The sequence below is a fragment of the Nematolebias whitei genome, chromosome 16, assembly GCF_014905685.2.
Source record: "Nematolebias whitei isolate Nwh7 chromosome 16, NemWhi1, whole genome shotgun sequence".
NCBI lineage: Eukaryota > Metazoa > Chordata > Actinopteri > Cyprinodontiformes > Rivulidae > Nematolebias > Nematolebias whitei.
In genome coordinates, this window is record NC_056513.1 from 19,474,130 (window position 1) to 19,500,901 (window position 26,772).

General features: G+C 39.5%; 3 protein-coding genes and 1 non-coding gene across 4 annotated transcripts in view; 3 read left to right on the top strand and 1 right to left on the bottom strand.

Annotated features, from left to right (window-relative positions):
• LOC119422402 (beta-2-glycoprotein 1) overlaps nt 1–4,641 on the top strand; it is a 7,373-nt gene extending 2,732 nt beyond the window's left edge. The window contains exons 5-8 of the mRNA XM_037689770.1: nt 2,134–2,322; nt 3,070–3,249; nt 3,554–3,751; nt 4,547–4,641. Coding sequence (XP_037545698.1) covers nt 2,134–2,322; nt 3,070–3,249; nt 3,554–3,751; nt 4,547–4,611 — 632 coding nt within the window. The 3' untranslated portion in view covers nt 4,612–4,641. The remainder of the gene's footprint in view (nt 1–2,133; nt 2,323–3,069; nt 3,250–3,553; nt 3,752–4,546) is intronic.
• Nucleotides 4,642–5,967: 1,326 nt separating this feature from the next.
• On the top strand, nt 5,968–17,279 carry nol11 (nucleolar protein 11). The gene is made up of 18 exons (XM_037689760.1): nt 5,968–6,121; nt 6,502–6,615; nt 8,400–8,456; nt 8,839–8,987; nt 9,222–9,279; nt 9,554–9,695; nt 9,853–10,059; nt 11,127–11,203; nt 11,605–11,728; nt 11,912–12,003; nt 13,213–13,278; nt 13,388–13,563; nt 13,733–13,858; nt 14,923–15,162; nt 15,257–15,335; nt 15,434–15,526; nt 16,768–16,875; nt 16,987–17,279. The coding sequence occupies exons 1-18, from the start codon at nt 5,975–5,977 to the stop codon at nt 17,098–17,100; spliced, it is 2,169 nt and encodes a 722-aa protein (XP_037545688.1). The 5' UTR covers nt 5,968–5,974; the 3' UTR covers nt 17,101–17,279.
• Nucleotides 17,280–21,217: 3,938 nt separating this feature from the next.
• On the bottom strand, nt 21,218–21,299 carry trnas-aga. The gene has a single exon. It is a non-coding gene; the product is annotated as a tRNA-Ser (tRNA).
• Nucleotides 21,300–22,267: 968 nt separating this feature from the next.
• LOC119422392 (nucleosome-remodeling factor subunit BPTF) overlaps nt 22,268–26,772 on the top strand; it is a 59,101-nt gene continuing 54,596 nt past the window's right edge. Inside the window, exons 1-2 of the mRNA XM_037689757.1 lie at nt 22,268–22,861; nt 24,220–25,042. Coding sequence (XP_037545685.1) covers nt 22,315–22,861; nt 24,220–25,042 — 1,370 coding nt within the window. The 5' untranslated portion in view covers nt 22,268–22,314. The remainder of the gene's footprint in view (nt 22,862–24,219; nt 25,043–26,772) is intronic.

A 26,772-nucleotide genomic window follows, 5' to 3' on the forward strand; every position in this document is an offset into this window, starting at 1 on the left:
TACATACATACATACATACATACATACATACATACATACATACATACGCAGTACATACATACATACATACAATGCTTAATTTGAGTCAGACCCTGCTAGAGCAGGATCCAGAAACTCACAGGTTTATTAATAATAAATGTATGAACAAATATGACTGCCTTGAACAAATTAAACTTATATTGGATATGTAAACTGAAAATATATACATAAACACTCATTTTAAACACAACAGCCACTTACGTCTTAATATCACATACGATCTGCCTCTTCAAGTAGCATTTCTACCTCTACCCTTAAAAAAAATCTTCGCCTCCTAAAAGAGTGGTGGAGGTGAGTGATGTGCTAACCAGGCACGAGCCCACAGGCAGCAGCAATGAACAGCTGGAGGAGTTGCCTGGAGGTTTCACATGTGGGGTCGGGTCAGATAGTGAATTCAGCGGAGGAGTCGGCTCGGAACAGTCAAGTAAGGGGGAAGGGGGTAGGATGATTGACAGAAGCAGAGTGTTTACAGATTCCATTCCTCCTTTATTTATACAGGTTAGTCTCATTGAGCCATGAGGACTCACTTACAAGAGACCTGATTTAAATAAAGAACACAGATTAAGAGTTTGGAGATAACTAAAGATACGCAAAGGTGCTGTTAGGACAGCAGACGTTCAGCTGTATTACCCAGAATGATTCAACCTTTTTTGTTGTTATATACCTGAATGACTGAGAAAACAAACTTTGTGTTTTTGAAACCATTAGTGAAAAGGCCAGACTTCAGGGGTATCTGAGGCAGGCTTGAAACACAAGAGTCAGGGTGGCTTCTGGGTAATACCAGATGGCTAGGCCTCAGACTGACGAAGCCTCTTGGATGAGGGGCGAAACGTTTATTTTTAACAAAAAAACGAAGTCCAGATGACATGATTCAACCTTTTTTGTTGTTATATACCTGGATGACTGAGAAAACAAACTTTGTGTCAATAATATTAAGTTAAACTTCACGATAAAAAGGCTAGAACACAACTACCATTGGCAGTTAATGCTCCAGCGCTGACTGGATGTCCTCTGCAGCCTTTTATGTTCCTCTTGTTCATCAAGACGATGATCCTCAGGTGCTGCTGATCGGTGATCAAATGTGGCTGCAGGGAGCTGACAGAGCAGAACTTTGACACAATGACTTTTTCTGGAAAGTTTCATTGACATTTGTCGAGTACTTCATCAGATATTTTGCTAACAAACCTACAGAGTTGAGTGTAACTAACGACAAATTTTTAAAATAAGAGTTTGATCAATCTGTTACAAGTGTTGGGGATCACTACCAGCTACTACTGCACCAAATTTTAGCTAAATATCAGTTAAGTAACCCGAGTTGAAGTAATTTTTGTGTTTCTTGAGGTCAGTCGGGTGTTGCAGCCAAATTGATTCAGGTTAATTCCAATGGTGAGGCAGTTGTGGTTGTACATTTATTGATTACTTTGCAAGTTTCTTTAAAACTTGTTCAGTGGTTTGTGAGATATTATTGGAACAGTCAGGCCAGTACACACATGCACACATGCACACACGCACGCAGGCACATTCTTGTAAACACACTTTATGGGGACTTTGCATTGACTTCCATTCATTTTCTATAGCCTAACCCTGACCCTTTAAACCTACCTATTACTAATACATGCCTAAACCTAACCCATTCGCAATTCACACCTTAGTCCTAAACCTAAACCCCTAACCCACCAACAAGACTTATCTTTATGGGGACCTGGCTTTGGTCCCCAAATTAGAGCAGTTGGACCACAATGCATTATTTTTTTTAAATTAGTCCGTACAAGGTAACCCAAAACAAAAACGCACACACACACACACACACACACACACAGGAAAAACAATATAATTAAATGCTATCATAATGTTATTGTATTGTTATATTTTCTTTCAAGACACGCAATGTAAATTTTTCTTTGTCTTAATTATTGTCATATTAACTTAACTTATGAAACTAAAATCAAGCATGAACAAATTAGCTTTAAAACTGAGCAAGCCATATAAAGGTACAAACTTTCAATTCTGAAGAATGATGACAAAATACAGACAAAAGCACGGGTCAAGTGTATTAAAATATGTTTTACTTGTCATGTTTTGTCGTTTTTTTAGCCGTGTCCTGTGGTCTCGCTCCAATCCCACAGTTTGGAATGGTCATTTATGAGAGGAGGGTCAGAGGAAGAACAACTGAGTACGGCCTCAAAGCAACATACACTTGTCTGCCTCCGTATGCACTTTTTGGAAAGGCAACCGCAGAGTGCACCGCTATGGGCACCTGGACTGAGACGCCTGAATGTCGAGGTAAAAAAGAGATTTATATTGACGCACAGATTCAACTCAGTTCATTTTTGTACTCAGTTTAGATGAGTGTAATAAAGCTGTTGCCGCTCTATTCAAATTTGATCATGTTAGGTTTAACTTATTTTAATGGCGTCATTTCATTTGTGTTACCAAAAAAAATGCTGAAAACAACGCCGATTAAATCTACTAAACTCACACAGTCGAGTCCTTGTTGAATCTGAGAGTCAGGCTGAACTGTGTTTTTCCTTTAAAAGGGAATTGTATAAAATATTATGCAGTTCACAAAATATTGAATTACCTCAAATCTTCAGTTTTAGTCAGTCTGGAGGAGGATTGTCAAAGATGTTTTTCCCAAATATCCTAGCCTAAAGGTATCTAATACATAGATGTTTTTTTGTCTGTAACTCTGAGACAGGATGTTCCTGGTTTTAACAATACATTGCAGATAAAAGTCTTGCGAATTATGAACGAATTTGAAGATAAAAATAATTAAAAAATCCTCAGAACACTAAGATAGATCAACATAGACAATGTAAACAACTTTATATACATTGCACCGCACAATAAAAATTATATAATTATAAAGCCACACCTCAAAAAATATCATATGTGAACTTGACTATAAAGGTGCAATAATCCTTTGATTAAGTCGTAAATCCACTTTTAACTTCCTGCACCGTGGTCAAAGAAATGTGGAGAAAATACAAAGAACGTCTGACGAGAATGAGCCAAATTGTTCTTCTGCAGTGGTGACGTGCTGTCCTCCAGAGAACATTGAAAGAGGCTACATGTCGAACAGTGAGAGGAGAGAGTTTGACTACATGGAAAGAGTCAAATATGGCTGCCTAGGTGACTACGTGCTCGAGGGGAATACGGAGATTGTTTGCCTGGAAAATGGGAGGTGGTCTGACATGCCATCCTGCAAAGGTGGGACCTGATACTAGTTGTGTAAGATAAATAACATTGCTTGTTTTACCAATGTTTGTCTTTTCTGAATGCAGAACCAGATTAAGAATAAATTCCTACCTGATGTTGTCATTGAGCTTGAGTTGCTTTTGTTTACATTCCATTTCTAATACTTTTCTTCATAAGTATTTCTTTCTTGTTTCGTCTAGTTGATTGTGTTGTCTTCATTTCTTGTGCACCATCACCATGAGTTTGTTTAAACACGGTACATTTTCTCAGACACTATTTACTTGGTCTTCTTTTTGTTTGTGCTTTTTTTTTATAGCTCCTTGCATGGTTAACATAGAGAGAGGAAGGATATTATATAAAGAACAAAAAATGTGGATTGGAGACTTACAACCCAATACTGTCCTACACAAAGAAGTTGTCTCGGTGTACTGCATGGACAAAGACAGGAAATGTGGTTATGCTCTGTCAACACAGTGCATGGATGGGAAACTGAAAATCCCAGAATGCTTTGAGGGTAATATACATTTTATTGCAGTTTTGTTTTGTCGTTCCTCTAAACTTGGACTCAAAATGAAATTGTAAAGGATGGAAAAAATGTGTATTTAATCTCTAATTGTTGAATCTTAATATTAGTACTCTGTTAATCAACAATTTCATTTATATTAATATTTTATTTGTCGCGTTTTTTATTTTACTAATTAGAAAAAAAGCAGAAAAAGTTTACTCAAACAATAATTTTTTTCCCACTGTGTGATATTTACACGTTAGAATCTCATTGACCAGCATTCTCATTCCTAAATAGCAAATAAATCTGGCTTTTAAAAATGTGTTTCCTTCAAAACAAACTTAAAATAAACCAAATATGCGGAGCTAGTAGGCTGAAAAACTAAATTGCAAACTTTTTATTTATATTTCAATATCCGAAATGTCCTGGTCTTGAAAATAAACCGTTGTCTTTGTTGGTGAAAAGACACATAAGGTGAAATAATAACAACAACAACAACAATAATAAAGAGAAACAGGATCAAAATGGGGAGAATTTCATGCACACTAATAAAAATAGGTTTTGAAGAGGTTTCTGATGTTTAAAGACCAGAAACCCACATTGATCGCTAATTTATAGCAGCAGCAACGTGCACTCCACCCGTCTTTCAGATGACTGTACAAACATAATCTCACTGTATCTCGGTGCAATGATAATAAAGCTTATTCTGATCAATTAATTGATTCGTCTTTGGACATTTGCATTGTTTAGCTTTTAGAAGAACAGTCAAATATACCAACTTGCTGTGTTCTTGTGTTTTTATAGAACCCAGTGGACCTGACTACGTCCTTCGTCCAAATTCCCTTCCATCAGAAATTGAACAGTGCTGAAGTAGTTGCAGAATCTTTTTCTGATGAGACCACAGTAGAATGAAATAAAGGTCTTCTATGAAACAAAAGGACTATTGTTTTTTTTAATATATATATATATATATATATATATATATATATATATATAACAACATAAATTTAGCTGTCATTACCAACCATTATTTGTTTGTTTACATATGTTTAATATATTTACTGAGGGAATACATATTTAATGCACTGGTACCAGCTATGATAGAAAATATACAGTTTTTAAGCAGATATTTGCTGTGTTGCTTTTATGAAACAGAATAGTGTCTTTCTAAGACAAATGAGATGGTCATTGATTTTAGAAAAGACTTCAGCTGCAGCTCCTGTGGTCATTAACAGTCAGGCTGTCGAGGTGGTGCAGCAATATAAATATCTGAGAACTGTTCTTGATGACAAACTGACCTTTGACCCCCCCCCCCCCCCCATGTGAACTCACTTTGTAAGAAGGCCCACCAGAGGATGTTTTTATTGGAAGCTCTGTGGGTTTAATGTTGACTCTACTTTAATGAGAATGTTTTATTGAGTCTATTAATGTCACCTTCATCTGTTGATTTTGACTTTTGACGTGCAAAACAGGAACAAACTCTTGGGGATTGTCAGGATGTGCAGCAAAACTGCTGACATAGCCCTACAGAACCTCACTGACCTACACAAGGCCAGGCTGATTCTGGCAGATCCTGTTCATCCACTCCATGGTGAGTTCAAGTTGCTTCCATTTGGATGCAAGTATCTGCTGCCCAGACGTAGGATAAACAGACTGAAAAACTCATTCATCCCTGTAGCGATCAGGATTCTCAATGAACAAGGATGATTTCTGTACTGTTATTTTAATGTCTCAATGTCTTGTGTGGATGTTTTTGTGTGCCTACTGACTGTGAAACAAACTGCCCCTTGGGGATAATAAAGATTCTTGAACTTGAACTTGAAGATGGTGAAACTGGAAGACACAAGTGGAGAACGGAGCAGAATATAACTTAAAATGAAGCAAAATGTTTAGTGTTACAGCAGCGAGAAAACCAGTATCGTCCTACAACAGTCAGGTTTGACAGCGGTGGAAATATAAAGGGGGCCAAAGCTCTGATCTATGGAGGGTGGAATGTGACAAAATTAAATAAATAAATGCATAATATTGAATAATTAAATGATACATTTAATTATTTTGCATTTATTTATTTAAATTCGACACATTCCCTCCAAACTGATCGGGACTCGAACCAGAGTCCACAGCATCATTACTCTACCAGTTAATCTCAACACCGCCCCCTTGCGGAATTTATACGTTAATCCTGAACGCCTCTCGCGAGATTCTTCGAGATTCACGTTCTTCTAGTTCAGCATGGCTACGCTGTGTGAGGGCTACACGTTGTGCGGACTTGCTCCGGCTCAAAATCGGTTATGTTCAGGTATACGGGGAATCGAAGAAGAGCGAGACAGCGACCATGTCATCGTCACCGACTCAACCAGATCTGTGACTCTGTACAAGGTAACATTTAGGCTTCGGGTTACAGAAACCTGTGTGGCCCCGGCAAGCTAATCGTTGTGAACTCGTGTTAGCATCTAACACGTCAAACAACAACAGTGCCTTGTCCAAAACATTTTGATTAAACAGACATAGTGCTCGTTTATGAAACCAAAAAGTTATATAAGTGAACTGAATTCATTGCATGTTTATGACATATTTAGCCTTGAGAACAAAAATGAGCAAGCTGCACACACATGCACGGATTAGGACTAAGCAGTGTTGTCGCTGAACTGAAACTCAGCTAATAAAATATGTTGCTTTTCTGTGTGTAGCATTTGCAAAACGTCAACTTTCAGATATACTCCAATGCAAAGTTATTTACTCGTATGTCTTGTGTTCAGGTGTCAGACCAGAAGCCCCTGGGCAGCTGGACGATGAGACAGGGACAAACACTCACCTGTCCAGCTGTCTACAACACTAAAACCAAGGAGTATGTCGCAGTCTCGGACAACAAGGTAACTTTATTCACTGTTCACTGTTGACAGGACGCTTTGAGTTCATGAAACATTGTCCACTTTGTATCAACATGCCAACGTTTACAGATGGGCCATTTTAATAAAACCAGTTGGTGCAGCACTTTTAATAAAACCAGTTGGTGCAGCACTAAACTAGATATGTTACAGTCCCTGATCACTGGGACAGGGGAGTTCACACATTTGGCTCAGATTCCAGCAATCCAAATTTACACATCAGATTACAGGATTCTTTACAAGTAGGAATTTGTTGTAAACTCGTTTTTTACATTCTGAGCACCGTTCATGAATCTCTGTTGACCTGAAAGCGGATTTTTGAGTCTCTGGAATCAGGATGATCTGATCGAGTCATAGGAGAAATCGATTCATAGAGTGCCCTCTCCAGATCGGGGAGGAGGTCCTCCCCCAAGTGGAGGAGTGCAAGTATCTTGGGGTCTTGTTCACGAATTAGGGAAAAATGGAGCGGGAGATCGATAGGTGGATAGGTGTGGTGTCTGCAGTGAAGCGGGCGCTGTACCGGTCTGTCGTGGTGAAGAGAGGTCTGAGTCAAAAGGCGAAGCTCTCAATTTACCGGTCGATCTAGGTTCCTACCTTCATCTATGGTCATGAGCTTTGGGTTGTGACCGAAAGAACAAGATCACAGATACAAGCGGCCGAAATGAGTTTTCTCCGCAGGGTGTCTGGGCTCTCCCTTAGAGAGAGGGTGAGAAGGTCGATCATCCGGGAGAGACTCAGAGTAGAGCCGCTGCTTCTCCATGTCGAGAGGAGCCAGTTGAGGTGGTTCGAGCATCTGGTTAGGATGTCTCCTGGACGCCTCCCTGGTGAGATGTTCCAGACACGTCCCACCCAGAGGAAGACCCAGGACACGCTGGAGGGACTATGTTTCTCGGCTAGCCTGAGAACACCTTTGGATTCCCCCTGAGGAGCTGGACCAAGTGGCTGGGGAGAGGGAAGTCTGGGCCTCCCTACTTAAGCTGCTACCACCGCAACCTGACCCCGGATAAGCGGAAAAAGATGGATGGATAAAATTGCCATATTATTTCTCAACTATAATTGAACTAGTTGGTATTATTTTATTTGCCTTTTTTAATCTGCATCCAATAAAATGAGCTTTAATCCAATTTGGAAACTTTGTAATTTGGGTCAGGTCATCTGGACAGTTTCTTTTTTTGTGCTGGAAGAGGGCCGGCAATGGAGGAGGGGGCGTACCAAAGAGACCATCTTAACACAAACCAAACTGGTTTGCTCCACTTTGGAATAAGCTGTTTGAGGAAGAATCAGTTTTGTTGTGTGTTTCCTTGAGTGATGAAGCCTTCCGGATCGAAGGCAAAACGTTTCAGCACAAAAAAAAAGAAACTGTCCAGATGACCTGACTGAAAAATGTTGGATTGTATACCTGGATTATTGAGCATGGACTTTGTTGTTTGTAATTTGGGATTTATTTATTTTCGGAAAACATTTCTAACCACACTGCACCAAAGCTTACATCAAAGATAAGCAACCTCTAGCTATCATAGTAACAGATTATGATTTAATCCTTCTTCTGGACGGATTGCATTGCAACATATTTCTTTATATATTGTTATTTTAACATTTTTAGAAACTTTTTGCGTGAATCTTTTTATCTGTTGCTGCTGTTACACTCAAATTTCCCATCCGTGGGACAATAAAGGCTGTTTCTATTCTATTCTATTCTATTCTGCAATATGAAGTTCAAAGTTGTCGGCATGAATTTGGATTGACCAAACGTTCTCTTTGCTTTTCAGGTGATAAGAATTTGGAATGAAAATGACGTCGTACTAGACAAGGCCTTCAAAGCAACAGTAAGTTTGAATACAGTACAATAAAACTATTTATTTATGAATGAATTGAATAATCTAGTTTATTGGGGAATAATTCCATAATTACAGAAAGCTTGAAAAAAAGCATTTTTTTTATTGTAAAGTGCATCGCACTCATTTTGAAAATGAATTTTCTACTCTGTTACATTTCAGATACTCTTATCACAAAGCATTTGTGTTTTATAATCTTATATGACTCAAACTAATTGTTCTTTTGATTTTAGCATGTCCCTTGCTGTTAAAATTCTTCATAGTGTACTAACCAACCCAAAACAGTGCTGTCCATGCCCACAACTGCTGTTAACAGACTAGATGTGATCTAACTTCTACCTCATCTGTCCTTTTTATAAAAAAACAAAAACAGGTGTCGGCAGATGTCTCGATGGTTCTCTGTGCACAAGGAGGAGAACCTGTGGTTTTGTTTCAGAGAGGAGCTGTGAGACTGATGGACTCGCTGCTTTCTGCTCCCCAGCAGCCCATAGAGGAGGTCCTGGCTCAGGATGAGGCTATCAGGTGTGTACCACGATACAATGAGTAACTTTATTTATGTTTTTTTATTTTTTTTTGCCCACAATTGAAAGATATGGATGTATAAAGACATAAGAGATTTAACACTTCATTCTCGTGGTTTATGTTCACACACGTCTCCTTTTGAGTCACTTCCAGATAAATTCAGAGTTGAAGTGCAGATTTGAAAACTCCTTTTCTGGTTGTCTTATGTATTTTTCTTTTCTTTTTTTTTTGTAGGTGGAGCACAAGCATTGTGGCTGAAACACAACAGCTGCTGATTTTCACAACTGAACTGGTAAAAATATTAGCATCAAGAACTTAATAGTATGAAAATGAACATACATATCCTGTATTTTGTTGCACTGTTCAATTCAGTTTATTTATTTAGTGCCAAGTCACAACAGAAGTCATCTCAGGGCACTGAACAGAAATGTTCATATATAAAAATAATAATTTAACTCTTATTTATTTGTTCACTGTTCAGTCTTGAGTATTATAACATCAGACACTGTAACTGGTTTAGGTTTATTTGTATATAGTTTTAAAAGCCTGTTTGACTGTATTCGCAGAAAGGAGAACATTTCTTCTACCTGCACAGACTGAACCCCAACTCTGTACAGAAGTACCGGCTGGAAAGAGAAGAGCCAGGCCTCTCCCCGCTCAGCTTCTCTGCCTCCTACAAGAATAAATACATCAGCCTGCTCTGTCTCTGTAAGCCTTAAAAATCTTCCCAAAACTCTCTTTATTGTTTTTGTATGACAGCAGAAGCTTAGAAGCAGATAAATCCAGCCTGTCTATGTAATGAATAAGCTAAGCCGCTTTAGTGACTGTAACCTTTTCTCTTTTTTTCTGGTTTCATGGCGTGTAGACCCTAATGGTCATGTGTACCAGAGTTTGATCTCTGTTCGGGGTCCAGGAGCTGAAGAAGAGGCCAAGCTGCCTCAGCTCCCACGTAGTCTGCTGCTGAGTATTCCTGTGGGTGAGGAGCTGCTGGAAGCAGCTTCAGCCATCATCCTGGATGATGCCCATGTAGCTGTGGTGGGCGTTCCACACCCCTCTGCTGGACCCGGTAAAGGTAAATGCAAGAAAATTGATCATATCACATAAAAGTTTGCCTTTTTAAACTCATGCTGTTTTGCTAACGAGTTTGCAGTTCCTAACTAGAAAGTTCCTGGAGAAACTTTGACAGGGACTGCCACGAGGCGGCCATTTCAGAGTTTTGATTTTAACCGTATTATGTGTTGGGGTTCGCTCTCAGCTACCAAATTTCAGCATAAAATCGCAAAATATCAATGAGTTAAAGTCGATTTTTTTTTAGGCTATGGTGGCCATCTTGGATTTTTTATTTGAATTCAGTATGTGATGGGGAAGGTTCTCAACTATAACCACATCAAATGTCAGCTCTGTGTGTAAAAATAGCTGAGTTAAATCCATTTAAATTGAGCTTTGGTGGCCATCTTGAATTTTTTTTAATTAATTATTTATGGGGCATTGCTCTCAGCTACTACCACACCAAATTTCAGCTTAATATCTCAACAAATGGCTGATTTATAGTATTTTTTCCTTTTTAGCTAAGCTTAGATATTCGATTTGCAACCGGTCTGTGAAAAATGACTAATAAAATAGTGTCTTTGTTTGCAAAATACGTTGCCATGGTAACTCGAAACGCCAATAAAATTAATAGCGCACATCACGGTGCTGAGCTGGTCGTTTTGATATAACATTTGTGGGGGTACACATTGTGGTTTGGGCCACATTAAATTTGAAAAGAAGAGTAAGATATAAAGTTAAGAAACCCTTGTCAGGTGGATAATAATAGGTGGTTGCCTTATACTAGGCAGTCCCCAACAAGCTGTTACACCTGATTCATTAACGGTAAATATGCTCCAAATAAGACTCTTAGTTCATGGTTTTCTTTTTTACCTCAGTTTTTATTGATAAATTCATGCTATTAAAACAATAGTTTTGGATTATGTTTGCATTTTTTTTTGGTTATAATGGAATTGTCTTTATTCAAACTGTTTGCCAAGCTAACACCATTTTAGCCTTCAAGTAGAGGAGCTTGTAGAAGTCTAAGGATTAATTTGACTCGTGTCCTGACCTCAGTTCTTAATTATCTCTTTTTTTTTTTTTTTTTTTCAGATTATCTCTGCATCTGGAATACAAATTTTCAAACACTTCAAGCTGGGAAAGAAATGGCAGGAAAACTCTACGGACAGGTAGAAATTAGTTGTTATAATCAAGAGAAGTTTTATTTGTATTTGACTCCTATGATTTTATGTTTCTGTTTTATGAAATGGTGGCGCAGCAGTAAAGTTGGTCATTTTTAGCCGTGTTACTGATCGTAACACTGACAGGAATATTCATCACTGATTGGATTTAGTTATGAAGAGGCCAAGGTTCCCTGTCCTCCCAGCTGCTGCGTGCTGATGGAGGACTGTATGACTTTGGTAGAGCATCACGTCTGCTCTCCACTGTGAGGAGGCCCACTACCTCTCCTCATAACTATATAGCAGTTTACAAACCCCAGTAACAAAGTAGTTGTAGTCTACGACAGTCTTGGATTCATTGCTTACACCTTTTTAATTTGTGGTCATTATTTTTCTCTCTTCTTGTGTAGCTTTGGAGTTTTTCAAACAAGTTTTTTATTCCACATGGAAAAACGCTCTCCGTCATCCCATTTGCATGTCCACAATCTTCCCTGGCTTCTGCTCTGGGAAAGCTAAAGCAGGTCAAGACTGAAGGTAAGGTGAACGAAGGTGGCTGTAATAACTTATTGCAGCTTTATAAAACAGATGATGCACCGATACTTCTGTTGTCTGAGTAAAATTCTGTAGCACAACCAGTTCATTCTGTAATAGTATATTAATATTTGTCAGCATGGAAATCGTTTGTGTTCACTCTTTGCATTCTGTTTTGAACTACAGATTCAAAGCTTTCAGTTTTGGTGCCATCTTGGAATAACATCCTGCATGGAGAAAATGTTCTACCTCCTAAAACGGTGGAGACCAAGAAGAGTGTAAGTTGGATTATTTTACCGGTAATTGGTTTCTTAGATTTATCGTCCCATCGAATCTGCAGTTGTAATGTAGACGGACAGAAAATCGAAAAGCCAAATTTATTGTGACAACTTGTACCACTTTTTTTTTTTTTTTTATAGAAAATTGTGATTTCCAGTTCTGAGTTTGTAGTGTAAAATTTGCCAAATATACACATTTATATGAAATTAAGAGGTAGATGGTGAAAGCAATACTGTAATTGTCGCTGTAAACGTCGCACCACTGTATAAGTTGCATCAGTCCAAAAACGTCTAATAAAGTGGGAAAAAAACATAAATATGTTGCTTCTCTGTATAAGTCACATCTATTATACGTCACCGCTGACCACCCGGAAACGTGGGCCAGTGTTGTGCCAAAAATCGATAGTATGCCAAATGGCAGCCACAAGAGCGTGCACGGGAGGACTTTAACAAGAATTTAACAAGATTAACACAAAAACAATTATTTGTTTACTCAAAATTATAGTAAAGCTGTGTCTCAGTCAAACTTTTCCTTAATAAATGCACTATATTGGTCAAATCAGCTGCATTTCAAAAATCGATTTGCGGCTGCTGGAACGTGCAGAGGTAGAACTCTCTGCATTTCTTTGAAATTTAACAAGATAAACACCTAAAAACAATTATTTGTTTGCTTGATATTATAGTAAAGGTGTGTCTCAATTGAACTTTTCCTTAATAAATGCACTTTAATGGTCAAATCAGCTGCATTTCACCTGGGCGTCGTGTTGAAATGCAACTGATTTGACGTTTGCTCCAGGAGTTCCAGAGCGAGACGAAGGTCGCTTGGTATGGCAAGCCAAGTGGTTCATTAATAGCCACTTTTACCTATTAATGAGGCACTTGGCTTGCCATATTACTCGAAGGCCCTCTAGTGGCTGAAAATTGTAGTGTTCAATATTTTCCATGTCAGAATGAATGAAATCGTCAAATCTCAGCCAAAAATTGGGTTAAAAATATGGGGAAAAATATTAGTTGCTTCTGTGTATAAGTCGCAGGACTTGCAAAGTTATGCAAAAAGGTGCGACTTATACGGCAAAAATACGGTATGTAATTTTTTTAAGTTAATTTAACCTTTTCGAGTCTCTCGTTTAGAAATAGCTTTTGAAATGACTTGGTTCTGCTTCTGAGTAAAACATTTAAACTCTTATAATTGTCTCTTTTTCAATACAGAGGACGCAACGTAGAACCCAGTCGATTCCTGTTTTAACAACTGGCCAAGTACTAGAACTGATCAAGGTAAAAATCTCCAATAACAGCATTTGCATTCTGCCACCTTACAAAGGTGAGGGAAAAAAAAGTTTACCGTATTTTTCCGAAAGCAGAAAATGTTTTTTGACTCCTGCAGACAACACCAGCAGAGGAGGTCCATAAAGAGGTAGAAGGGCTCCTGTCCAGGCAGGACCTGCAGCCGTTTTTGGGACAGATGGCGTCCATTCTTGTGTCTCGGAGCCTGGCTGACCCGGGGTTTTATTGCTCCAACACCTTAGCACTGCTTGTGCACACTCAGTGCCTTTGTCACAGGTCAGTAATCAGGAGGGTGACTCAAGATTTATTCTTTGATAAAGAAAAAACGTATTGGTCGATGTGGGAAAACGTTGGGTCATCATTTATTCTTGTAAAGATATTACTCAATAACAGAAGAGCAGGTTAATTGTGTTAAATGTAACGTATGTCTCTTCACATCCAACAGCGTTTGTCCTGATCTTTTGCCTCTGGCCCTTGAGAAGAAGGATTATTTTCTGTGTCAGCTCTGCTTACAGTTCTTCCCTGACATCCCAGAGGCTATCACCTGCACCTGCCTCAAGGCTTTTATCAGGTTAAAAAAAACCAACTTAATTTCTTTCATCAGATTCCTTGCACCATTTTGTCTTTTTGTTCCAATCACAAAGAAGTAGTTGCACTTATTTAAATTTCTACTCATCATAGGTAAAATTGTTTACAGTTGTCCCTCGTTTATTGTGGGGGATCCTTTATTATAATTATTATTTTTATTAACGTTTATTTAACCAGGTACTCTCGGCCACACCCACTTCTCCGCTCTGCATGGAGAACAGCTGATCAGCTGCAGGAGGAAGTTTATCCTGCAGTGTGAGCTGCACACAGGTGCAGCAGGTGCTAAATAAATTAAGATAATTTTATTTTAAATAAAAATTCCATGCCGATCGTGTGGCTCATCCATCAATCAACCAGTTGTGTCATGTTCAGTCTTACTTTGAAAAACCGCGATAGAGCGAGTCCGCGATAAACGAACCGCGAAGTAGCGAGGGGCTACTGTATTCGTATTAAACTAAATGAAACCCTGTTTCATTAGTAGCCAGAACTAGAGCTGGGATTAATGAAATAAATAGTATAACGTCAAAGTTCATGCTCAATAATCCAGGTAAAAGAAAAATCAAATAAAGTTCAGTCAGATCATCTGGACAGTTTCTTTTTGTTTACTTGTTTGTTTGTTGAGATGTTTCGTCCTTCATCCAAAGGACTTCATCAGTCTGAGGGGCAACAACAAACTCAGTCTCACAAGCAGCAAGCCCACATAGTGGATCAAGCAGTTTGCTGGTGATAAGGTGGTTTCTGGGGCCTGCCCTCTCCCCTGTCAACTCCTCTCAGGCAGCCAATGAGGAGAGAGGAGTCGACGGGGGAGAGGGCGGGCCCCAGAAGCCATCTTACCACCATAAAACTGGTTAGTCCACTATGTGGGTTTGCTGCTTGTGGGACTGAGTTTGTTGTTGCCCCTCAAACTGATGAAGTCCTTTGAATGAAGGACAAAACATCTCAACAAAAAAAAGAAACCGTCCAGATGACCTGACTTAACTTTGTTCAATAGTATAACATTTTCTTTTTTCTGTTTTTTTTTTTTTTTTTTTTTTTTTTTTTTTACAGTTTACCAGATGTCGATGCAGAGAAGTTGGATCTAGAGCCTGAAAGTGTCTCTTTCATGGAAACTATAATCTCAACGGAGCGAAGCCAGGCTGGCTTGCAGAACGGCTTTAGTCCAACTTCCTGTGAAAAAGATACGGCTGACTCCACCAGTGGCCAACAGACGAGAGGAAAAGACACCAAAAATGCTAAAAAGCCACCAGAACCAGTTTGTCCCTTTGGAGTCCATAAAGCTGCTTTAATGTATCCTTCTTATTGACATGTTTGTTTTTGCTGCACATTGTGGTCAAACTGGTGTGTGATGGTTTGAGACGAGATCTTAACGTAAGCGTTACAGAAACGAGGTCCTGCAGACTGCATACAGCGATACTTTTCTCCTCCCGCACCTAAAGGATCTTTCCTCTCAACATGTCATTGTGAGTCACGGCTGCTCGGATTTCTGCCTTTACATTAAACCAGGTGATAAATGTGGCTTCCATAACAGCTGTTTTTGTTGTTTTCTTTATCTGAACAGCTTTTCCTCGAGTACCTGCAGTTTCTTTACCTACGATATTCCCAGGATGCTTTCCCACAAAAGCATGGCTTCCGATCACCAAGACTGGATCAGGTTTGCTTCATGTGACTTTGTGAATCCATAAATTAAATGGTCATGCTTGAGTGGACATACAGTTTCGTTTATAAATAATTACCGTATTTTCTGCCGTACATGTCGCTTCGCCCTATAAGTCGCATCTATTATGTGTCACCGCTGACACGTCGCGTTTGTTATGCATCACAGCTGACAACCCAGACATGTGGGCCAAACCTGGAAATGTGGGCCGGTGTTGTGCCAAAAATCGATGGGCTGCCAAATGGCGGCCACGGGAGCGTGCACGGGAAGACAACAAGATTTTAAAAGATTAACACTTAAAAACAACTGTTTGCTTGAAATTATAGTAAATGTGTGTCTCAGCCTGACGGTTGCTTAATAAATGCACTTTGTCACGTCAGCTGTATTTTAAAAGCCGATACGCGGAAGTAAACATGCGCACGCGACGAGTCACTGTGCAAATTTAACAAGATAAACCCCCCAAAACAATTATTTGCTCGAAATTATAGTAAATGTGTGTCTCAGTCTAACGTTTATTTAATAAATGCACTTTAATGGTCAAATCAGCTGAATTTCAAAAATAGTTTTGCTGCCTCTGTGCTCCCGGGAGGAAAAAAGAAGGAACGTGGCTCGTTTCTTCAAAATTTCACAAGAAAAGCACCTAAACAATTATTTGTTTGCTCGAAATTATAGCAAAGGTGTGTGTCAGTCTGACGTTTGCTTAATAAATGCACTTTAATGGTCAAATTAGCAGCATTTCACCAGGGCGGCGCAGCTGGTTTGACGATGGGTCCAAGCAGAACCAAGGTGGGGAGACTGGCAAGCCGATTGTATCATTAAAAACGGGTGAAGATTCTCAGTCATCCGGGACATGGTAAAATGAAAAAAGTTCAAGAAAAAAGAACAACGAAGTATAAAGTATAATAAATAAAGTCCAGTTGTTTTTGTCTTGAACTTTTTTGAATTTGTCATTATAACCATGTTTACCTATTACATGATACAATGGCATGCCTTAATGCTACTCAAGTGCCTGAAAGTGGTACTGCTCAATTTTTTTTTTCCGTCAGGATGAATGGTCATATCTCAGCCAAAAATTGGTTTATATATGGGGAAAAATCCATAAATAAGTCGCAGGGCATGCAAATTATGCAAAGAAGTGTGACTTATAAAGCAGAAAATACGGTATGTGTAAACTCAAATCAGAGGACGCAGCAAATCTGATTTTCCTTCTTGTAAAGATCTAAACTCTGTTTGTGTAGGTCATGGACTGGGTTTGCCTGCTGCTGGATGCTCATTTTACTGTGCTCGTGATGACTCCACAGGCCAAAGGCTTACTGCAGAACCTTCAGGGTTTTGTTAAGTCTCAGGTAACAAATAAATACTACTCTTTTCTAGTAACTGGAGGCATGTAACACGATGAACATTACTGTAAGTGTACAGGTAACATGTTTTTAAATATGGAGTCCTTTTGTGTCCAGGTGAGGCTGTTTTTAGAGCTTGGACAGATTGAGGGCAGCCTCCAAGAGCTTGACAAGATGAAGACGAAGGAAGACATGGGACAGTACTCCATTGAAGTCATTGAGCTATATTAAAATAGGAGTTCAGAATTATTTTGATTCCTCTTTTCAGCATTTCAAAGGAAGTGGTTTATAGGCTGTATATTGACCCAAAGTGCACTTTGGCACGAATTGCTTCCTGTGATGAATGTTTTACTGTACATGGAAAATAAATTAAAAAAAGATTTAAATTAGACATTGCAAATGTTTAGAAATTCTTCATATTAATTTGTTTAAAGTGTTAAATATCCTTTGCATGATTAATCCACTATCATGGCTTAAATACAGACTAATGTCACCTCATACAACATTATGCTAAACTTTTTTTTTTATATAAGTGAAATTTGAAACCTTAAAAAACAGTATTTTTGTTTCTTTTGTGTGTCATACACCAGAATATTTGTAAATCTGTTTTAGTCATGGTTTTTATTGTTTGCCCCATAAAACCCTGATATGTTGAATATAACTATAAAACATACCATTCCACATGTTGTGTAATTTTTATGGAAAGCTGCTGCAGAATGCCAGATTATAAAAATGTTTTCAATGTGCTGAGGGGTGTGCTTCAACAAAAAAGTGCAGCTTTTTTCTTTGCTCACAACATGCTTTAAAATGAATGCAGATCGGTCCTAAATGAAAAATTAGACACAAACAAAAATTGACAAACTACAACATGTATTAGTCTGTGTAAAAATAAAATAAATCCATCTTCTGGTACTGTTTGTATTGAATAATAATAATAATTAAAAAAAAAAGAATGCAACCTAAGGGTATGGTCCAGGGCTCTGCAACCTTTATGATGAAAATAGTCATTTCTGCCCCTTTGTTTAAATTAAACGTGCCCGGGGCCACAATACCTGCTACAACTGGGATTCTCAACTGGTGGCACACGGACCACTTTAAGTTTGTGGGAGGGCGCTTTTCTGGGGCAGTAGGGGGGATTTTGTAAAACTAAAAATATTTAACAATTTTTAATATTCATTGATATTTTTACGTTCTAAGACAAAATAAACTACGAGATTCTTGTAAAGAAGGAAAAAATAATAGTTTTTGCCCAGTTTCTAAAAACAAACTATGCATTCTAATGTGATTTTTTTTTATTTGTAGAAAAATTGTATCCTTTGAAGAAATAAAGAATAACATGAAAGTGAGTATGTTTTACTCCTTGTAATGTTTCTAGTATTCATATATTTGCAAAATAAATTACAGGCAAAACTGCTAAAACTAGCCTTTTGTTATAACAATCAATAAAATTCAGTTTGATGTCAGTTTTGGTCAAAGCTTGAAAGAGCCGCTGCTGAGGGACCAAAGAGCCACATGTTGCAGACCCCTGGTATGGTCAAAACCATCTTCAATCCAAAGTTATTTTTCATTACATGCACAAGGAGGAGACTCCCAAGTGTGAATAAAACCAACTTTCAAAATATCCTGATGTATGCTCAATAATCCAGGTAGAAAAATCTAACATAGTTAAGTGAGATCCTCGGGTCGGATTTAAAAAATAAGAAATGGCCACTGGCAAAAAGCATGGCCTGAGCAACATCATCAGGCCAGGACTCTGGTCTACACTCATCTGCAGGCCAGTGGTAACCTTCAGGGATGAAGATGTGCACAGAGGAACGTTTGAGGGAGGAGTGAAGGAAGCCATCTTGTGAAGAGAAACCATTACTGGCGGAGGCCTCTGTGTCTGATTGTCACCTTCTTATGTAGACAACAAAAAAGGTTAAATCCTGTTTCTTAAACAGAAACGTTTCACCTCCCATCCAGAAAACTTTGTCAGTCTGCGGCTTGCCATGGCCAGTGTGTTGTATGCAGTTCAGTGCAGCAAGGAATGTCCAGAACTATATTGGAGAAACCATGCATCTTCACTGACGCATGCTCAACACAGAAGAGCCGGCTCTTCAGGACAAGACTCAGCAGTTCACATACACTTCAATGATAAGTGTCTTGAGGACCAAAATGTTCACATTTTCGACCGAGAAGACCAATGGTTTGAGAGGGGGTGAAGGAAGTCATTTACGGTATGTTAAAAAACAAAAAACATTTAAACAGAGGTCGAGGTCTCAGATTTCAGCTTTCATAAACCTATAATGCAATAACTTTAGGCCTGATACCCAGTCATTTAGACTCCAAGACCTTCATTAATGTATCTCAATTGTGATGGGTTATGCAGAGAACTAATTTTGCCATTGTATGGGAACATAATGATGATCAATCTCAGACTTCCCCTCGTTCATGTGTCCAGAGTGGCCCATCTGTGAACCAGACTAACAAAGATCCTAATGAGCCTCTGTGACTGTGAGAGGGCAATCTGCATGTGAATCAAGTTTACAGAACACATCAGCTTTATAACTTGAACCCCACATTCCCTGTTCTTTGACTTGTGAAAGCTCCTTGAATGAGAAGTAAGGGTGCACAGATTGCAGTTTTCTGGCTGATCACCGATTACTAAAAAGTCTGACCTGCCGATACCGATTTTGTTTTATAAGTGACACTGTCAGGTGTTATAAAGTCACAATGTACCTTCAAAATTTAAATCTTATTTTATTGAAAAACATACCCTTGAACAATCTCCTAGAAACAATACAAACTTGTTTTAACTTGCAATAAGGTAGTGCTCTGAAATATAAATGAAGTTTAGACAATTGTTGTTAAAACTACAAAAAATCAGTTTCTCATGTATCGGCCAATCTCTGATTTCCCCAAATTAAGGAAATCGGAGCCGTTAAATTAGCCAGCTGACTTATCGGTGCACCCTGAGTGAGAAGCGAAACGTCTTCAGCTACAGCATAGAAGTCCAGTTGTTTTTGTCTTTAACCTTTTACCAGTGTTGTAATGTAACAAAGTAGAAATACTTTGTTACTATACTTAAGTAGAATTTTGACGTATCTTTACTTTGTTATTTACATTTATAGCAAATTTCACTTTTACTCCATAACATTTCCTCAATAAAATGTGGACTTTTACTCTGATACATTTCCCTTAACCATCTTAGTTACTCATTCCTACAATATAAAATTAGAACACATCTAACTGGGCAATGCCAGTTTGTTCTCCCAGTCTGTGACTTCACGCCACTTGTGTGTAAACTGTGGCACAGCAGCTCCCGCTGTGAACAAGCTAGATGCATATGCATATGCAGATATCACTCGTTATAATAGGTCTTTGTGGAGCCACTATAAATTTATGATAGGTGTGAAAATGACGGTAGCTGCTAAAAAGGAGAGGTTTGGTGTTCTCCGGGGCATTAACTACTTAGAGCAAGGTGAAGTTGTCGGGTCACTAGTCTTCCCATTAAAGAACACAGAAACAGAAATCCAGTTTAAGGTGATTTATTTGCTGTGTTTCTTCTGGTATTTACACACAGCGGTAAAGCTCAAACAAGCTTGAACAACAAGGCTCCATCCCTGTTGAGAGAGAGAAAAAAACAACCTCCAACTGAGCTCTGCAGAGCGGTGCATTCATTAGCGTTGGAACAGCCACAGTGCATTCAAGAGCATATGAACTATTATATTCAGAAAGAAACAAGCCATAACCAAACAGAACCTATAGCTCAGTAAGCTTCTGTAAACACAACAGTGTGGGCTTTCTAACAGCTTTGTGAATAAAGGTTAGTAAAGGTTGAATGAAAATACTTAATTAGAGTCAAACTTTTTAAAGAGCAATCTTTCATTGTTCAGTTCAAATTATCCAAGTTTTTGTCATTGGATATTACACCCAATAAATGTTGTTTTGGAAATTCTAACCATTCACTTTTACTTAATACTTTTACTTTAAGTACATTTTATACGATAAATTTACCTTTGATAAGTACATTAAATGTTGGATACTTTTAAGGCTTTTACTCAAGTAATACATTTAAAGGAGACTTTAACTTTTACCAAAGTAATTTTATGGTAAGATACTTGTACTTTCACTGATGTATCACTTTGAGGTACTTCCAACACTGCCTTCTACTGGACCTGACTGTTTTTCTGTATACTGTATTAGGTCACCCATTCTATCCAGGTTGTAGCAGAAAGCAGGATACCATGTACAAAGAGCCTTGAGATCACCCCAGAATACCCAATTACCCCCTCACCACCCATAAAATACCTCAAAAAGAACCACCCTGTACAAATCGCACACATTGTGATTGGGGAAAAAAAGAGTGCGTTGTCGGCAGGATTCGAACCTGCGCGGGGAGACCCCAATGGATTTCTAGTCCATCGCCTTAACCACTCGGCCACGACAACTCATGATATACGTCATCGATTGTTAACATATAAGGAATACTGAATACCACAATTTTTTATTTATTTATATTAATCATTTGATAACATAAATAATAATGATGAAAAGATAAGATGTACGATCAAATAAAGATTTAATTACATAAAAAAGCTAAACAGGTTTAAACAAAGACGCGCAATTTCCTCCTTAGAAGTTATTCTTATGTTCATGTTGACAATGAATGTGAGTGGCAGCATAAAGTTTTACAACTTCTTGAAGTCCGGAGCTTAATGTCGGACGCATTATCTGCGCTTTGCTGGTGACAACATTAGCGACACAGGCGAAAACGTACGATGAACTTAAGTTGACTACACAGTACTTTACTACAGTAATCCTGACGCCTGTGATCAAGTCCATCAACCAAAATCAGCAAAACGCTAGTTAAACACACTTGGCGCTCGCAAGGATAACCAAAATTATGAACTACGGCTATTGCGTCTATAATACAAGAGTCACGTGACCTCACATTAACTTAGGCCTGCTAACATCAAGTTAGCGATTGTAATAATTTTCGGAAGTGCTACGAAAAAAAAACTTGTTGAAATCAATTCGTTTAAAGCTTCATTCATGGCTTGTTTTACTTATATGGCAAAGTTAATTTACTTGACACATTTATAGAGTATAACCTATTGTGTACTAAATGTGTTGTATTCTTCTTGTAAAAATAATTTCCGCTACATTTATTTTGAAATCTAAACAGAGCAGTTTCCGGTTTGACTGTTGCTGCTCGAGTCTAACTTGAAACAGCTTTGAGGCCTGCTGTGTTTTCAACAGAGGGAGAGTCGAGATGAAAAATGGCGTCTGCAGGCGACCCAGAGCGGGACACCGGCCATTCAGTTTGAGCTTTCCACCTTCAAACTGAAACCGGGACTCGGGTCGGGAACCGTCTCCAGACCTTTACCTCCCCGTTTTTCTCCCGTGTGCGTGACTCGTTCGAGCGCCGAGATTGAAGCGGAACACGAGAGCCTCTCTCCTACAATGAGAGGGAGGAGAGGAAGGCCGCCCAAACAAGCAACCGAGATGCGGGAAGGTTCACCCGGGCCAGTCCGGGGCTCTCAAGGCGGCAGGATTAGAGGGATGCGTGGACGGGGAAGAGGCAGAGGAAGGGGGCGGGGAGGAGGCGGCGGGGCTTGCAGCGTTGGCACCCTGGAGGTGGATACGGACGTCGGGCGAGAGAACTTTAATTCGTCTCGCGGCCGTAAGAAAGTTGGAGGCTCCACCGCGGCGGCTGCGGCGACATCACGGAGCAGAGGCAGGGGCTCGAGAGGCGGCCGCGGCAGCAGAGGCGGAGTGAGGCGGCCTCAAACCAAGGTGGTGTACGACGACAACAGCGACGAGGAGGACGAAAATTTAAGTTACAGATCCGACGAGGACGAACTGAACGACAACCCGTCGTCGGGTGTGGAAGATGAGGAGGCCTTGGGAAACGACTCTGACTATCTGGAGGACCTACCGGATGATGAGGATGCCAGCTACTGCACGGAGAGTAGCTTTAGGAGCCACAGCACGCTCGAGAGCACCCCAGGTACGTTCGCCTACAAGTGCACGCAGTTTGGCAAAGCACGTTCGCGTTACTTAAAGTGCAGTTTTTATTTTTAGCTCACTACAAAAAGCAAGCCGCATTGTTCAAAATGGAGCTTGCAGTCAGAAACGGGCCTTTGTTTGTTTACCGTGTGCTCCTGGCCGCTGCGGATCAGCTCCACGCGTCCACCGGCTGCTATGTTTTTAACTTTTTGTCGGATCAGCACTTTTATCATTTAGAAAGTGGGAATTTGCACGTGCTTTTTATTTTTAGTTTGAGTCTTTTTTAACTCCAGCGTTGTCTTTATTTGTTTGCAAAAGCACACAGAGACTGGATGTATTCGTTGTTTTTTGCTGCTTGGTTGAATTTATTAAACTTTTCAACTTTTGCACAGATTAGTGCAGTTCTGGTGTCGCCATCAAAATACATCATTTCAATTGTGAACTGGTTTTTTTTTTTCACTTTATTTAACTAAATGTTGGACTTGCTGGACTCCCCTAAACACACGTTTTTGTTTCACAATTTTGCTTAACACGTTTTTGAAGAGAGAACTCAATTTCTGTGACTTGTTGCAAACATCAACTTCCTTACCTGGTGCGCCGTTACCATAGTAACCGCAATATGTTTATCAGGTGTTGAAATTAAATATGTAGCTTGCAGTTTTATGAATATTCATGTTAACAAAGTGGCAGTACACACAATTTAGCACATTATTACTTGTTTTTTAATGGAGTGGGTTTTAAGTAGTATGGCAGCTACTTGAAGTGATGAAAAGGATGGAAACATACTTAATGAAATGTAAATCTACAAAATGTTTTATTTCCTGATATTTTCTCACACATCACTCCTGTGTGATGCAAAACCTGTTATCACTTTTTGGATCATTGAAATTTTTATTTATTTATTTGTGGAGTATATAGTTGTTCTACTACACTTGTTATTATTATTGTCCTGTTTATGCATCTCTGTTAAATCACAGGACATTATGATTGCAAACTAATTAGGCGCCTGAAGTTGTTACGTTGACACGATTGTGGACATTGTTGTGTATATAGGACTTATTTTCTCTCAAGTTAACAGAGTGAGGGGGGCTTGCAGTCTCGCAATGAAAATAAAACACAAAGTTTGCACCAAATTGTTCTATAGAAAGACATTAAAAACACTATAATGTAAAACTAGATTTATAAAATAAACAAGTATATTTATCTATTGGTCATGACTGTGTCCAGAAATGGGTAATTTACTAAGTGCAATCAATGTACACATACATATTGTTCAGAGGGAATACTAGGGTGTTATACATTTAATAATATTTCATATGCAGAAATTGAAACCGTCTCATCTCTTTTTACTCATTACAGGCCGGAAACGGAGTCAAGCTCTGCGACCACGCTCTCCTATTCTTGAGGCCAAGGACATTCCTCCTTTGGAGCTTCCCAAGTCATCTGAGGATCTCCTGGTTCCTGCTTCTCAGCTCCTCAATGTTTCTGCCATCTACGAGGTTCTACGCAACTTTGGCACTGTCTTGCGTCTCTCCCCGTTTCGTTTTGAGGATTTCTGTGCAGCCCTAGCCAGCCAAGAACAGTGCACACTGCTGGCAGAGACGCACATCTCCTTGCTCAAAGCTATTCTCAGAGAGGAGGACACTTCCAACACCACATTTGGACCCGCTGACGTGAAGGACTCCGTTAATTCCTCTTTGTATTTTGTGGATGGTATGACCTGGCCGGAGGTGGTGCGTGCATACTGTGAGAGTGACTCAGAATACCGGCATATTCTGCCATTCCTGGAGAATGAGGATTACCCGTATGAACCATTAAAGAACAAAATTAAAGTTCTGCAGTTTTTGGTGGACCAATTCTTGGCAACAAATATCGCCCGAGAGGAGCTTATGTCAGAAGGAGTAGTTGCCTACGATGACCACTGCAGGGTGTGTCATCGTCTCGGTGACCTGCTGTGCTGTGAGACATGTTCAGCTGTTTACCATTTGGAGTGTGTGAAGCCTCCATTGCAGGAAGTGCCAGAGGACGAGTGGCAGTGTGAGGTGTGTGTGGCGCACAAGGTACCCGGTGTGGCAGACTGCATCCCTGAAGTGCAAAAGACAAAACCGTGTCTTCGTCAGCTACCTGTTGGATATGACCGACACCACCGTAAATACTGGTTCCTGAATCGCAGACTTGTTATGTAAGTTTGCACTGTTGGGGTTATTGTGTAATATTCAACAACATAATTGACAGCTACAGGTTTTTTTTTTAGAACAAGGGCCACAAAATTATAGTTATTTTATTACATTTTGCAACACTGAATCAGAATAAGCTTTATCACCAAAATACAATGAGATTATGTTCGTACAGTCGTCCGAAAGATGGGCGGAGTGCACGTTGCTGTTGCTCCATGAGAGCGCGGCCCCTTATCCTTTTTCAGAATACTTTTTAGATAGAAGGGGGAAAAGGCCATGAGGAGAGGATAGTGGTATTACAAAAAAAGATCTCTCCACACCTTGTCCGATTTTATGACATCAAAAAAACTCTACCAGCAAGCACGTTTATTAACACATTACATGTGCATTTGACAGCAAGACGGTGCGATTTGTCCATGAAGCACTTCCAGATAGTCCATAGTCTTGTTAAAATGTTGGTATCAGCCGGCACAGCTCTGATAAACTTTTACAGAAGTTCTCGGGGCAGGGGGTGGGGGGACCGGGTGAGGTTTGCGATAGATGGAACTTTTCCTTAGTTTACACATGTCAGGAGAAATTTGATAAGCCGGCCTGCTTCAAGGCCAACCAGGGGTGTTGGATTCAGATAAGCCACAATTGTTTTTTTTTTTCAGGCAGGCTGTTTTTTATTGTCAGCCTTGAGTCCTGCTGGTACTTTCGATCCCAAAATGGCTAGATTTGTGGGCATTCCACTGGTCCGTGCTTATGAACCCCCTCCGAGGTCGTCCCCAACATGCTGGCGAGTCCCTGAAGCCGCAGGTGGCCTGCAATTCTCACAAATCGCTTCTATCTTACGGTTTAGCTAGTAAATCAGCCGATTTTAAGTACTCAAAGCATGAACCAAACCTTCACACAGACTCGGCAGTTTTCCCATGGCCAAAACTGCTGCCGCCGTCTTCTTTAAAAGCCGATAACATAGGAATTTGCCGATTCCAAAAAGCAGAAACCCTTCTATCATGGTTTCAATTATATAAACATCTTTGTGTCCTCCTGAGATAATACGGAAAGACATATCAGCTCCCAAACTCTCCATGGATCCATGCCGTATCCTGCCGCGTGCGTCTCAGCGGGGCATGCGGGCTCTCCAGGATCCTGTCGCTTTGTTGAAAAGATTTTATCGATTTTGTTCAAAGTCCAGCTGACCAGATCCATGACAGTAGTTTTAGTTTTGGAGATGTGTAAAATAGGAGCTCCGATACACAGACAGAGAGAGAGAAGGAAAAAAAAAAAAAGGCAGGAGGAGGACAGGAGAGAAGGAGGAGGAGGAAAAAACGTCCGCCTTGCACGAGGGCGAGTGATATAACATTCCATGTGTTTTGCATCTCTGCTACAGATGTGGGCATCTAGGGCAGTGCTTTGGATCGCCCAAAAATAATACTACCATCCAGATCATGGAAATAAACATTTATTTGAGTCAAAGCTGTTGTTTGACAGTATTAATATTGTGCATCTTCAAATCACAATACGATTTAATTTTGATATACTCTGCAGCTTCAGTTTAAACAGTGTAATATTCAAAGTTGCTAAATTATTCAAATATTTGCAAAAAACGGTTAAGAAAATAATTTTGACTTTGGTGCTTTTTTAAAATTTGAGCTACTTCATTACGTTGGTTTTTCAATTCACAGTTCTATTCGTCAAACCCATCCATCCATCCATCCATCCATCCATCCATCCATCCATCCATCCATCCATC

Excerpts from the sequence above, each read along its gene's own strand:
- nol11 (XM_037689760.1), top strand. The coding sequence starts at position 5,975 with ATGGCTACGCTGTGTGAGGGCTACACGTTGTGCGGACTTGCTCCGGCT. Across the intron at positions 8,457-8,838 it reads ACAAGGCCTTCAAAGCAACA|GTGTCGGCAGATGTCTCGAT; the intron begins GTAAGTTTGAAT and ends AAACAAAAACAG. Across the intron at positions 11,729-11,911 it reads AAAGCAGGTCAAGACTGAAG|ATTCAAAGCTTTCAGTTTTG; the intron begins GTAAGGTGAACG and ends TTTGAACTACAG.